Source organism: Impatiens glandulifera, chromosome 2 (assembly GCF_907164915.1).
Source record: "Impatiens glandulifera chromosome 2, dImpGla2.1, whole genome shotgun sequence".
Classification (NCBI taxonomy): Eukaryota; Viridiplantae; Streptophyta; class Magnoliopsida; order Ericales; family Balsaminaceae; genus Impatiens; species Impatiens glandulifera.
In genome coordinates, this window is record NC_061863.1 from 48,111,267 (window position 1) to 48,124,394 (window position 13,128).

General features: G+C 31.2%; 3 protein-coding genes across 6 annotated transcripts; 2 read left to right on the top strand and 1 right to left on the bottom strand.

The window, feature by feature from the left end:
• Positions 1 to 2,396: 2,396 nt before the first annotated feature.
• On the bottom strand, positions 2,397 to 4,093 carry LOC124927691 (20 kDa chaperonin, chloroplastic-like). Its single transcript, XM_047468147.1, has 6 exons — positions 3,949 to 4,093; positions 3,626 to 3,798; positions 3,303 to 3,482; positions 3,068 to 3,226; positions 2,896 to 2,973; positions 2,397 to 2,737 (listed from the first exon to the last, which is right to left on the bottom strand). Exons 2-6 carry the CDS (start codon positions 3,794 to 3,796, stop codon positions 2,564 to 2,566), a joined length of 762 nt encoding a protein of 253 aa, XP_047324103.1. The 5' UTR covers positions 3,797 to 3,798; positions 3,949 to 4,093; the 3' UTR covers positions 2,397 to 2,563.
• A 2,556-nt stretch (positions 4,094 to 6,649) lies between these two features.
• LOC124925419 (3-oxoacyl-[acyl-carrier-protein] synthase II, chloroplastic-like) lies at positions 6,650 to 9,468 on the top strand. 3 transcript variants are annotated; one of them, XM_047465412.1, is made up of 12 exons: positions 6,650 to 7,280; positions 7,333 to 7,526; positions 7,608 to 7,811; positions 7,884 to 7,994; positions 8,065 to 8,160; positions 8,241 to 8,286; positions 8,374 to 8,453; positions 8,537 to 8,605; positions 8,676 to 8,760; positions 8,847 to 9,001; positions 9,072 to 9,212; positions 9,298 to 9,468. In XM_047465412.1, the coding sequence occupies exons 1-12, from the start codon at positions 6,893 to 6,895 to the stop codon at positions 9,415 to 9,417; spliced, it is 1,689 nt and encodes a 562-aa protein (XP_047321368.1). In that variant the 5' UTR covers positions 6,650 to 6,892; the 3' UTR covers positions 9,418 to 9,468. The 3 variants fall into 3 exon arrangements, with proteins under 3 accessions (XP_047321368.1, XP_047321369.1, XP_047321370.1); XM_047465413.1 differs by having other exon boundaries at positions 7,348 to 7,526; XM_047465414.1 differs by having other exon boundaries at positions 7,351 to 7,526.
• A 446-nt stretch (positions 9,469 to 9,914) lies between these two features.
• LOC124926217 (ankyrin repeat domain-containing protein 2B-like) lies at positions 9,915 to 12,588 on the top strand. Of its 2 annotated transcripts, none has more exons than XM_047466408.1 (8): positions 9,915 to 10,109; positions 10,527 to 10,675; positions 10,770 to 10,982; positions 11,069 to 11,217; positions 11,579 to 11,729; positions 11,850 to 11,942; positions 12,039 to 12,178; positions 12,268 to 12,588. In XM_047466408.1, exons 1-8 carry the CDS (start codon positions 10,058 to 10,060, stop codon positions 12,362 to 12,364), a joined length of 1,044 nt encoding a protein of 347 aa, XP_047322364.1. In that variant the 5' UTR covers positions 9,915 to 10,057; the 3' UTR covers positions 12,365 to 12,588. The 2 variants fall into 2 exon arrangements, with proteins under 2 accessions (XP_047322364.1, XP_047322365.1); XM_047466409.1 differs by lacking the exon at positions 9,915 to 10,109 and adding an exon at positions 10,308 to 10,347.
• The last annotated feature ends 540 nt before the right edge of the window (positions 12,589 to 13,128 follow it).

The window sequence follows — 13,128 nt, forward strand, 5'->3', positions numbered from 1 at the left end:
TATTTTATTATTTTATATTAATACCTTTAAGTCTTTTTTACCAAAAAAATCATCACTTCCTTAAATTTATTACCAATTATTATTTTCTAAATAATCAAATTATTTGGATAACATTTTAAGTGCGATTATTCACCGCGAGTTAAACATATGTAAACTAACCTAACCAATTTAATAACCAATTTAATCAGGTAAGAGTATGGGGATATTCAATTTTTCTTTTTTAATTACTTTAGGCTAATAGAGGGGATTAGTTAGAATATTATACCAAAGTAATTCTATTATGATAATTAAAATGGTACAAAAGGATCCCAAAACTCTTAAGTTAAAATGTTAAAATGTATTTAGTTGAAAAAAAAAAGTGATAACATGTCATGAAAAGTTTATTAATGCAATTGAAAGTTACAAAAACTTTTATTTATTAAATATATTTAAAAACAAAATAGTAATGGGCATAGTAGAAAAAGGAAGGGCCCAAACATGTCAATTCATGAAAAAGCGTGGGCCCAGACGTCCAATAAATGAATATCACCAAAGAAACTATACCCGGGCCCAATTACCGTGTACATTATCTACACGTGGCAGGAGATAAGTGGCTAGTGACTGTTTAGATCACGTGAATATGTTTTGTTCTTGATTTTTAACCTATATTGAATTTATTAGGGTAAGAATTTATTGTACTAAAATTTTGACATTTGGAACACGTTTGATGTTGTATGATTTTTATCAAAAAATAAAATAAAATTTTCATTTTATATTTATTTTATAAATTTTAAATAAAATATATTAAAGTAATTCAAACAATTAAAATAAAAAATTTAAATAACCAACATTTGTTTAAAAAATCTCATGTTTGTGTTAAAAAAAAAATTAATTACAGTACAAATTTGATATTACTCATAAATTCTTAAATATTTTTATTTAATACATTATTTTTTACCTACTTTAACAAAAAACAATATTTATTTTTATACATTCTAACTTTATTTATAATTTTTTCATTATTTTTTTAAGTTTATCCTAATTTTTTTTATCAATCCTATTCAACTCAAATTTTTGGATCCAACCTGTTTGTGTCAACTTCGTAAAGACGTATTAAAAAAGCTTCTTCCTATTTTAATTTCTCTTAATCCATTATTTAATTAATTATTGAAAATGAAGTGCAGATTTTTTTATTGCATGTGTGGATGTTCTTTTTTTCGGATTTATTTAGTGTCCGGACCAACTATTCACCTATTTTTGGTGTTTTTAATAGTTATCTTTTTTATGCTTATAATATATATTTATTTAAATTGTTCTGAAACCAGGTCATTAGTCCTGACTACATTATAATTATAAAGTATTTTTAAGTGAGATACTTAAAAACAATTATAGCCTCCTTTTAATATTATTGAAAATCATAAAAAATAATTGGGAAATAGGAAATTGACTAATAATGATAATATTGCAGAGTATTAAATCATAAAAAAAAATAGGGAAATTGACTTTTATAATAGGAGTAAATAATAATATTCAACAATTTTTTATTTTATTTTTTAAATCCAGTTCTTATTGGATTAATAGTTAAAACTCATTACCTACAAAGCTACAAATATAAAATCAGATCATTAAGTTAATATTTTTTTTTAATTTAGAAAATTATCACAATTTACCAGTCATTAATCATTTTAACTTAATGCTTAATCTTTAAAATATAATTTTTATCAATTGAGATACTTTATTGTGGTATTATTAAGATACATAATTTGAAGATTTTGACTTAAATTATTAAGTTAGGTTTGGAAGAGTAGTTAGTGAATACAATTAGTTTTTTTAATATTTATTTTTATTGAAGAATCATAAAATTAAAATATTTTATAAAGAAGATTCTCATTGGCACCTCTCAACATGAGGATTACTAAAAGAGTTTCATATTTTATAAAAAAAAATATTAAAAAGAAGAAAAAAATAAGGAAATGATAAAAAAAAAAAAAAAAAAAAGACAACCACAAAATATCAATCATAGTGCCATCATCAAGAATTGAAGATCAACTAACCTTGGTTATCATTTTATTTTACTACTCTCTAATATTAATAGTTTAATATAACCTATGAAAATATTGCAAATTATTTGATAAATTGTTCAGATAAAAAAATGTAGATCATTTAATTTTTTCTAAAAATTCCATGACTTTGTCTTGAAAGGATGATCGAATCTACTGTCATTAAGCCGAATTCGAGTCTCGTTTTAACCGGTAGGGATTAATCGCACTCCAAAGGAGAAACTAAACATCTGAATTCGAGTCTCGTTTTAATTCGCGGGAATTAATCACACTCCAAAGGAGAAACTAAACACCGAAAAAAAAACTTATGACTCATCAGCAGCAACTGAATCCTCTTAGTTATCTTGTACAAAAGAGTTATAAATAAACAGATTGCAACCATTGATCTAAATGTCAAAAAAAAGGAGAATTATTCATTGCGACCGCGAACCCTTTTCTTGATTAGGGATAAACAAAAATCATGTCCTCTTAACACAAAAATCAATCCCTCCCAAGCCGCAAACAAGTACAAGTCCACTCGAGAACTAAGATAGAACAGCCATAACATCAGCTGCCCTAAGAGCTATATAATCTGATCCATCTCCCCCCTTGAAGTCATTTCCAGCATACTTTGAGTAAAGAACAGTGTTCCCTGCTGAAACAGATAACGGCTTCCTTTTACCTTCCTCATCTAGAGGGCCAGGACCGACAGCAATCACCTGTGTTCCATCCATCACCAACACAGTAATAACATTTCAAGTTAAAACCAAATATGATCGGGTTTCAGAATAGCTAAAGTAGAAGTAGTTTGATCACACTATGATCGCTCTAATTGAAGTGGGAAAACAAAACAAATATGTAACAGAAAAAGTCTTACCGTGCCAATGGATGGCTTTTCCTTAGTGGCATCTGTAAGCAACAATCCTCCAGCAGTTTTTTGCTCGGCCTCAGCAACCTAACATTATTTGAAACACACCATAATCAACAACCCGTGTTTCATAATAGAATTCCTAGTTAAGCATTCAAAGGGGTTTAAAGTTGAACTCTACCCTGATTAGAACTCTATCGTTTAAAGGCTTTAGATCCTTGACATCATGATCTGTTTCGAGAATTCCAACTATATCATCCTCCTTCAGAATAAGATGGTTTGATCCATTGAACTCCAATTCTGTCCCAGCATATTTCGAATACACAACTTGGATCCCAGTCTGTATGGTTTCCAAAATGCTCCTCAGTCAATAACTAGTTAGTTATTACAGATTCGAGTATTTTAAAAGAAACTACCTTGAGATCGACTTCCACCTTGTTCGCTCCGATAGTCCTACCCTCTCCAACCGCGACAACTTCACCTCCTTGAGGTTTTGACTGAGCTGAAGTTGGGAGCAAGATTCCTCCAACTGTCTTCTCCTCCGATGTCTTAATCTTAACCAACACTCTATCCCCCAATGGTTTCAATGTAGTGTACTGAATCATGCACAACAAATCAAGTTGTTAATAGTAAATGACAGATTTTTATTCCATCTTCTTCTATAAGGAATAAAGATTATGCCATAAATCTTCTAAAATTCGATATTTTCACTAGCAAAACCCTAAATGAAGAAATATACCTTGGGAGTAACAGTTGTGGCAGCTTTTACTACAAATCCACGGAAAGACCTGAGAGGTAGACTTCCTGGCCTTAAAGGACTAGCCATAGTCATTGCTGAAGGTCTAAGACCTTCAAATGACGGCAATTTCTTAGCTGAAATTGTTGACGCACTGAGCTGAATAGCAGCCATTTCTGCAAACAATTTAAAACCCACCAACAGAAATCAAAAAGGGTATCATATAATCAGATTCCTAGTAGATTTCATGCGTAAAAACAATCTGCACATAGATTGGAAGAGCATAAACAGGAAGAAAGCGCATAAGTTTGATGAAGATTTGGTACCTTGGAGAAGTAAAGGAACTGATGAAGGTCTTCGATGGAAGTTGAGCTAAAACACAGTCGTCAAAAACCCTTGAAAGGTTTCGTCGTGAGGTTTTATGCAAGAGATAAGATATGCCTGTATCAAATTTTTGTCGCGACGAAGAAGAATATGAAGATGCTTATCTCAAGAATATAAATGGGCTTTAATCAAAATAGGCCTAAGCCCAGTCCAGTAGTCTATTTGTAATTTTCTATTTTGGGCTCTAAATGGATGAATACTATTATATAATTTTTTAAATTTTTTTTTAGTGGAATGGATATTCATATGCTTATAAGTTTATTCTTTTATCTGATTATATTATACTAACTTGTTTTTGTCTATTACGATAAATGTAACACTTAAGATATAATCTATTGAATATATATATATATATATAATATGTATTTTTTTTTTGTTTTGAATTCTACTTTTTTTTGAAATGTAACTAATCCTTGCGGGTACACATAGTCCGCAAACACTTAATCATTTAATTAAATGCAGAATTTGTTGCGGACATATACGAACTCAAGACCTTAAAGAGAATGAAGATATTTATTTATGATTGTCGTTAGGCTAGAAAGGAGAATATATAATATATGGACTATAAAACATTAACACTTTTAAAACCATAAGTATGGACAAGATAAATATTAATAAATTATTTAAATTCACCAAACATTCTCAACAAACATACAGTGTTTGTGGAGCAAGTTTATTGCTTTGATCGGTTATATATCACACTCCTATAAATAAGGCCAATTTTATTATAATGTTATATATATGAAAGTTCAATTTGTTGATTATTAATATTTTATTTATTTTTGTTAGAAAGTTAACATCAAGTGTCATCAATTTCATCTTAGTGTAGAAATTAGTTTGAACAAACATTTTTATTTATTAATATTTATACATATGATTAAGATATATTTTAAATCATTGTATCATATAAATTAATATTAGAATAAAATATTTAAAAATAATAATTTATAATTTTTTATATTCAAACTCTAAGGATTTAGGTATTTTCAAACAAAGAAATTAAAGTTATTTTTTATATAAATTTAGGACAACTTATATAAGTTTGAACTTATTTTAAATGAATAAAAAGTAAATAAAATTTAGGAACTTAATTATGTGGCTAGATAAGAAACAGGGTATGCTAATTGATTTATCATTTGACAAAAGAAAATAATAAACAATTTGTTACCCACCACCTATAAAGTGAAATAAATATAAAATATTTAAATTAATCTCATTTTGTATTTTATTTGGTTAATATATTCCCATTTGTTAGAGAAAGAGACAATTGAGAGTGACATCAAGAGCTTGTTTGTTATTGATTATTTATAATTGGTAAGTTTTAAGTGTTTTAAAAAAAAAATTAGTTAAATTATTATAATATTTTTTTTTATTTAAAATTTAAATTTATAAAAAATTTATAAGATATATAATTAATAAATAAAATATAATACGAATAGCTTTAGTAAAAAACTAAAAATACTTTGCACATCAAATGAGCTCTTAGAGCTTGTTTGATTATGTTTTTTCTTTTTGAGATTTTGTTAAAAAATAATTTTATTTAAGTTTTAAATTGATTTAATTATTAATATATATATATTTAAAATTTAATAAAAATAAAACATAAATATTTTAATTATAAAATAACCATGTGTGGATTAAATTGGCAGTAATTTAATATAGTGAGAACTGATAAAAAAAAAAAACTCCATAAAAACTCAAATAAAAATAGAATATAATTTTATAATTCTAATGCAAAATAAAACATCCAAAATCAATGAATAATTTGAAAAATTAAAATTCTTAATAGAAAAAAATAAACAATCATGTGATTTGTTAAGGGTCACTCCAAATAAAAATTCATTCGAGTTAATAAACGATAAGTATTGAAGTAAGGTAAGACACACGAACTAATGAAACGGTATTAAAAAAATCTCTAACAAATAATATGAGTTACAATTTAAATTATCATTAGTCGGTAATTGATAAATAACGTCGAAAAAAATCATGTCAAATTATAATTAAGGATATAAATATATGGGCAAAATAGTAAAATCTCATACAAATCATGAGAGTGTGTCTACTAAGGAGGCCTTCGTATCAAATATTCATTATCGTAAATATAAAAAACAACTTCAAATATGATAATTTTATCTCATTTAATGGTAAGAATGTGACGAACACGAACTCAAAATATAATCACAAACGTAATCGACCGACAATTGAAAGTATTATTCAAATCACAATAATTCTTAATAAAAAAATTCAATTTAACTAAATAAGATGTCGCACCAAATAAAATACGATATAAACTCAAATTTGAATGTTACAAAAACAAACCTCTCGATTCTAAATAAATTATTAGAGAGCAATAATAGATATTTATAAGAGAAGATAAAATACAATTTGAATGAGAAGAATATGATATTTAAATATATATTATTAATATAAATTGTTAAAATATTAATATTTAAATTATATTTTAATAAAATAAGTGAAGAATTAAAATTTGAAGAGTGACAAATTGCAATCAAGTGTTTATTTGAGAGGAGAGAGAGATTTGTTGATAATACAACACTAATGTTTTCTATCTTTTTTTTTCCTTCTTTTTTTTTTTTGGTTCGATAAGACTATGAACACAACTTGGAAACAAACAAAGAGAGAAATCGATCCAGAAATGACAAACTTACGTTCTTAGCTTCCATCTCTGTTCATTGATTTGATGTACTTCTTCTTCTCCAAATTCAAACCATGTTTTGACGAAGCCTTATGAACACTTTCCCCTCTTACATTGCCATCCTTAATCTACAATTCTCTCCTACTTCAGCTTCAGCTTCTTCCTCGCTCTGTTTTTCTTACTAAAAATTAGAACTTGGCATTGACGAAATACTACAATAGTCTTTACCCATGGCGACTGCTTCCTCTGTTATGTGCACATGGTTCGTCGCTGCTTGCATGTCCATTTCTACTGAGAATGACTACAACGCCTTTTCAAATCATTCCACGATGCTTCACTTTTCTCCATCTAAACGTTTCAACAGATGGGCTCGAAAGAGGAGGGCTTTATCCAACTTTTGCATTAGCGGCTCTGAATTCCCCAAAGGACTAATTTCTTCACTATGCAGATCGAATATTCGGGGTTTGATGACCTCTTGTTTGCCATTTGAACCATGTGATCAATATAACAACTCCAAAGGCATCTGGGGAGACCGTGGATTCGTTGGGTGGTCTCTTTTTGGATTTTGCGATCCTGTCAGTCGCAGGAAAAGGAGGATGCATCGAGCTGCTCGTTCGGGTAAATCTTCTTTCCTCTTGCTTTAAGAGTTTACTGATTGATTGATCTCTAGAAGGGTTTATGGCAGTAGCTGTTGAACCTACAATGGACAGCTCGAATAAAAAGAAGCAAAGACGAGTAGTTGTGACAGGGATGGGCGTGGAGACTCCACTTGGGAGTGATCCAGATGTTTTCTATAGTAATCTGCTTGAAGGGGTCAGCGGGATTAGTGAGATTGAGTCTTTTGATTGTTCCCAATTTCCTACGGTACCCATCTCCATCTTTCTTCTTCTTTGAGTTCTGATGATAAGGATTATGACAGACTCTCTCTGGTTTGTTGTGGTGTAGAGAATTGCTGGAGAAATAAAGTCATTCTCAACAGAAGGATGGGTTGCTCCAAAACTATCAAGAAGAATGGATAAATTTATGCTTTATATTCTTACAGCAGGAAAGAAAGCATTAGAAGATGGTCTACTTACTAAAGATGCAATGGATCAGATAGATAAAACCAGATGCGGGGTTTTGATTGGCTCGGCCATGGGAGGCATGAAGGTAATAATCTCGATGAATGAATGAATGGATGGATGGATGTGTTGGTTATTTGTTATGAATGATTTTTGGTAGGTTTTCAATGATGGTGTAGAAGCTTTAAGAGTATCTTACAGAAAGATGAATCCTTTTTGTGTACCTTTTGCTACAACCAACATGGGATCTGCTATGCTTGCCATTGATCTGGTTAGCTAACTGGAATATGTTTATTTTTTCTTAAATTTTGAAAATGGTTGATAACATAATGAAATGGTAGGGTTGGATGGGTCCAAACTATTCGATATCCACAGCTTGTGCCACGAGCAATTTCTGTATTGTAAATGCTGCAAACCATATCATCAAAGGGGAAGTTGTAAGTGGCTTGTTTGGGTTGATCTATGAACATAATTTTACAAAAGTCTGTAACTGAATTATTTTGCTGACATGATGAAGGATATGATGCTATGTGGTGGTTCTGATGCTGCAATTATACCTATTGGTTATTATCCTCTCACCTTTATTGTCTCTGTTCTGTTCTTGTTGTGTTTTTTGTATTAATTTTACTAATAATCCTCTCACCTTGTAGGATTGGGAGGTTTTCTGGCATGTAGAGCACTTTCTCAAAGGAACAATGACCCGACAAAAGCTTCACGCCCTTGGGACACTGTCAGCCTTTTGAATTCATTGTTTTTCTTCAACATGTTATCAGTAATGCTTGGTCTCTTCTCATATTTGTATGGTTTTATCAGAGCCGTGATGGATTTGTCATGGGAGAAGGTTGTGGGGTTCTACTGTTGGAAGAGCTGGAGCATGCCAAGGTTTGACTAATTGTTGGCTGTGATCATAATTAAGTGTTTATTTGAATTAAGTTGGTTCTCTTGTTTGCAGAAAAGAGGTGCAAAAATTTACGCAGAGTTCCTTGGTGGCAGCTTCACTTGCGATGCTCACCACGTGACAGAGCCTCACCCTGAAGGTAAAAAGATAGAAAAGGGCTATCATAGATTGATTCATAACCATTATAATATAAGTATGATTTCCATTTATTGTTTGTGAATGTAGGAACTGGAGTAGTGTCGTGTATAGAGAAGGCTTTAGCTCAATCTGGGGTCTCGAGAGAAGATGTTAACTACATCAATGCACACGCTACATCTACACAAGCGGGAGATCTAAAGGAGTACCAAGCCCTTATTCGTTGTTTCAAGCACAATCCAGAGGTGGTGCTGGTAGTTTAAATTCATTCTATCTTTTTTTTTTCAAGGATTGTAAATAAATATTTGGTTGCAGTTAAAGGTGAACTCTACAAAATCAATGATCGGTCACCTATTAGGTGCTGCGGGTGCTGTTGAAGCTGTTGCAGTTGTGCAGGCGATAAGAAGAGGATGGGTTCATCCAAATGTGAATCTTGAAAATCCAGATGAATGTATGGTATGTATATTTGATTTCTTGTTATGATCGAGTCTTCTTCGTGTTCTTCGGGTTGGCTGAATTGATGCAATGAATTTATTATTAGGACATGAATGTGCTGGTTGGTTCAAAGAAGGAAAAGTTGGAGATTAGAGTGGCGTTATCAAATTCATTTGGTTTTGGCGGACAAAATTCATCCATCTTATTTGCCCCTTATAAACATTAGTAGTAAATAGTCATCATGTAATTAACTAACTAATTGGGTTATATATTCTTAGAATCAAAGCTTGATCTTTGTAGGGACAACATATAAAGAATAAATATATATTTATTTGCGTTTATTTGTGTTCAAAGCAAAATTTGGGTGAAATTAATCGAGACAGGAACACAAATACCATTTGAAAAAATAGTTCAAATAAGACAATTCACGCATGACAGATTAGAATTAGTTACTTTAACCATAATGTTTATAACTCGTAACTAAACTTAAGATTCATGTTTAATTTGTGACTTAATGATCGAATTATTACAAATAAAAAATAATATTTGGAGCTCCATTCATACAAAATTGTTAGAATGATGTTGAATATTCATAAATAAATAATGAATTTAACTTGTTGACTTAAAATTGTTGGAATTATTAATAGAAATGTAACATTGAAAATTCATGGTAATCTGAAAATAATGAATTAAATTGAAAAAGGCAAAGCTAGAAGCCATTCATTCGTTTTTCTGGAATGAGGTGGATCAACTTTCTGGAATTTCTGAATTTTGTAATCTTGAGATCGATCGGTGGCATATTCTAGGGTTTTTAAATCCCACTCAAGATTCGTGTGTGTTTCTTCTTGCTTTTTAGCTTTACCCCCATGGCTTCAGATTCGCTCAAAAAGGATATCCATGCTTCTTCTTCTAGTAAGGGTATGAACCCTTTTCTTTTCTTTTCTTTTATTTCCTTTCTTATTATAAGAAATACCATGATGAACGCGATGTGCATGCATACCAAAAGGAGCAAAATTGATGCTTTTTATGTCGTCATTCATCACTACTCTACGCCCTACCATGATCAAGAAAAATATCATAATTATTTATCATGTTTCCCCATCAGAAGAAGAAGATATTATGGTAGAATAGATGACATTACATATTGGAGAAAAAAGTAAGAATTTCCATGAATATTTGCTTGATTTACAGGAACAATTATCCAGATTCCAATTACACAATAATAGATTATTATCCAAAACCATTTATTACTATTTCTGCAGAAACTTCATTAAGATTCTTCATATAATTGTGTAAGCTGTTAAATGTGGTTATTTTCGACAATTCTTTTGTTAGATGAAAGCAGCAGTGTATCAGCAGATGGTCAACATAGCAAACTTGTATCATCCTCCGCAGAGACACAATCAGGACCAAGAAGGCCATCACCTGCAGCTGCTGCTGCTGCAAATCCTTTTGATTTCTCAGCTATGGCTGGTCTGCTCAGTGTAAGCTTTTTATTTGTCATTGAAGGTCAACATTTTGGAATCATTATGGATTTGGTTCTGCTACATTAATAATATTTTGGAATTTGGAATGCAGGACCCAAGCATTAGGGAATTGGCTGAACAGATAGCAAAAGATCCTTCATTTAATCTTATGTCTGAGCAGCTGCAGAAGACGTTTCAGGGTGGATCGGTTGAAGATGGAGGTTCACAATTTGATTCTCAACAATACTACTCCACCGTGCAACAAGTTATGCAGAATCCTCAGTTCATGACTATGGCAGAGCGTCTTGGTAATTCGTTAATGCAGGTGCTTGTTTTGTAGTATGTATAATTTATTTGCTGTTTCATATGTCAAGTATCAACTTGTCATTCATGTATCAATCTTTCATGCAGGACCCTTCTATGTGTAGAGTGTTTGCAAACTTATCCAATCCAAATCATAAACATCAGCTTGAAGAGCAAATGGCTCGTATGAAAGAAGATCCAAGCATGAAACCAATTTTGGATGAGATAGAGAAAGGAGGTCCTGTTGCAGTAATGAGGTCATTATTTATACACCACCCATTCGTGTTTGATTGCGCCTTCACCTTCTTCTAGTTGTTGCAACAGTTATCTTGATTTGATGATTATTTTTGTGCATTAATTAATTGTTTATAATAGGAAAAAGGGGAAATGGAAAGGAAGGCAAATTCTTGATTAATGACTCCCCTTCCTTTTCCACATCAAACAGTTTAATTTGGAAACTAAATTTAGTACGGGGCATATTCAGAAATTTATTTATATTTATGTATCAGGAAAGTTTTCAAATATCATACTTATTATTGCAAGTTAGTAGTCTCCCATCCCATGCCATGTCATGCCTGTCTCCTCCACTTTCTCATGTGATGTATTTTGAAAACTAAGGTACTGGAATGACAAAGACATTCTTAAGAAGCTAGGTGAAGGACTAGGTGTAGCAGTTTCAGGAGAGACTGGAACCTCCTCCTATGCTAAAGCACGAGGACACGAGGATGAATCAATTGTTCATCACACTGCTAGCGTTGGTGATCTGGAGGTACACAAAATTCTTCTTTTGATCAAGTCATCATAAGAGTCTTGAACTAAGAGGTTGAGGTCTCAGGTGCAAAAAAAAGAAAGAAAGAAGAGAAATTCATAAATAGTGTGTGATACTCAGGGATTGAAGAAGGCTTTGGCCTCGGGGGCGAACAAGAATGAAGTAGATTCTGAGGGAAGAACAGCATTGCATTTTGCATGTGGATATGGCGAGGCATGGATTTCCTCAACTGTTATTGTTTTCCCTCCTTGTTGCATGTTGTTGTTGATTGTGTGGTGGGTCTGTGCTGTACTGTGTTGTGTTTTTCAGGTGAAATGTGCCAAAGTTCTTCTAGAAGCTGGAGCAGTTGTGGATGCTTTAGATAAGAACAAGAACAGCGCCCTTCATTATGCATCTGGTTACGGGAAGAAAGACTGCGTTGTTCTTCTTCTGAAAAATGGTGCTGCAGTGTAAGACAACAAACATCACTAAACTTTATGTTTGTGTTTTTTCTGCTGCAAATTTGTATTGAATGTTTTTTCTTTTGGTTCATGATCAGCACACTTCAAAATATGGATGGGAAAACGCCACTAGATGTGGCGAATCTGAATAACCAGACAGAGGTATTGACTCTGCTGGAAAAGGACTCCCCCTAATAACAAAGGCAGGTGGTGGTAGAGTTATTAGTAGTTCACATTGATTGATTGTGTATCTTTGGGGTCTGATCTGATGAATCAAAGAGAGACAAAGAAGATGTAAGATCAATTGTTTTCTGCAATCAGTTTTCATATATGATCAGATCCAGATGTGCTAGCTGTAGCGGCATGAGGATTGGAGTGCCCTTAGCGAAAAAAATAAATTTATTCTTACTTAGTAATTATATTTTATGTTCGATTAAATAAATTTAATAAGTTTGTATTATTTTAAACATAAGTATCATAGCTTAGATGGTTAAATATTTTGTTAATAGATATAGTGTGGCATAGGATCAAAATTTGTTTGTGCTTTTATTTCTGATTTTTGGTGTTTGTGTGGGTAAGAGCCCTAGATTGTGTTTATTGTTATTATTATTTATTTTGGATCTTTGAAATTTTAATAAACTTAATTGTTATCACTATTTATGATGTGTAAATACCAAAAATAACTGGAAGTCAAGAAATAACCTTATATTTAGAAATCAGAACTAAATTATTACAATGGCAAAAACAGAGGGACAAAATCTATTGAGGTGATATTTTGTCTAACAATAAAAAATGAAAAACTATATCTCAACGGTCAATTACCTTATTAGTTTGGTTCTTCACTTTTCCAAACTAATCTAGTTTAGTATTCAACTCAATTTTTTTATTTTTTTTTTATTTTTTTTACATTTAAAATTCATTATATATAAAACTAAATTATTTACATTTTGATATATAAT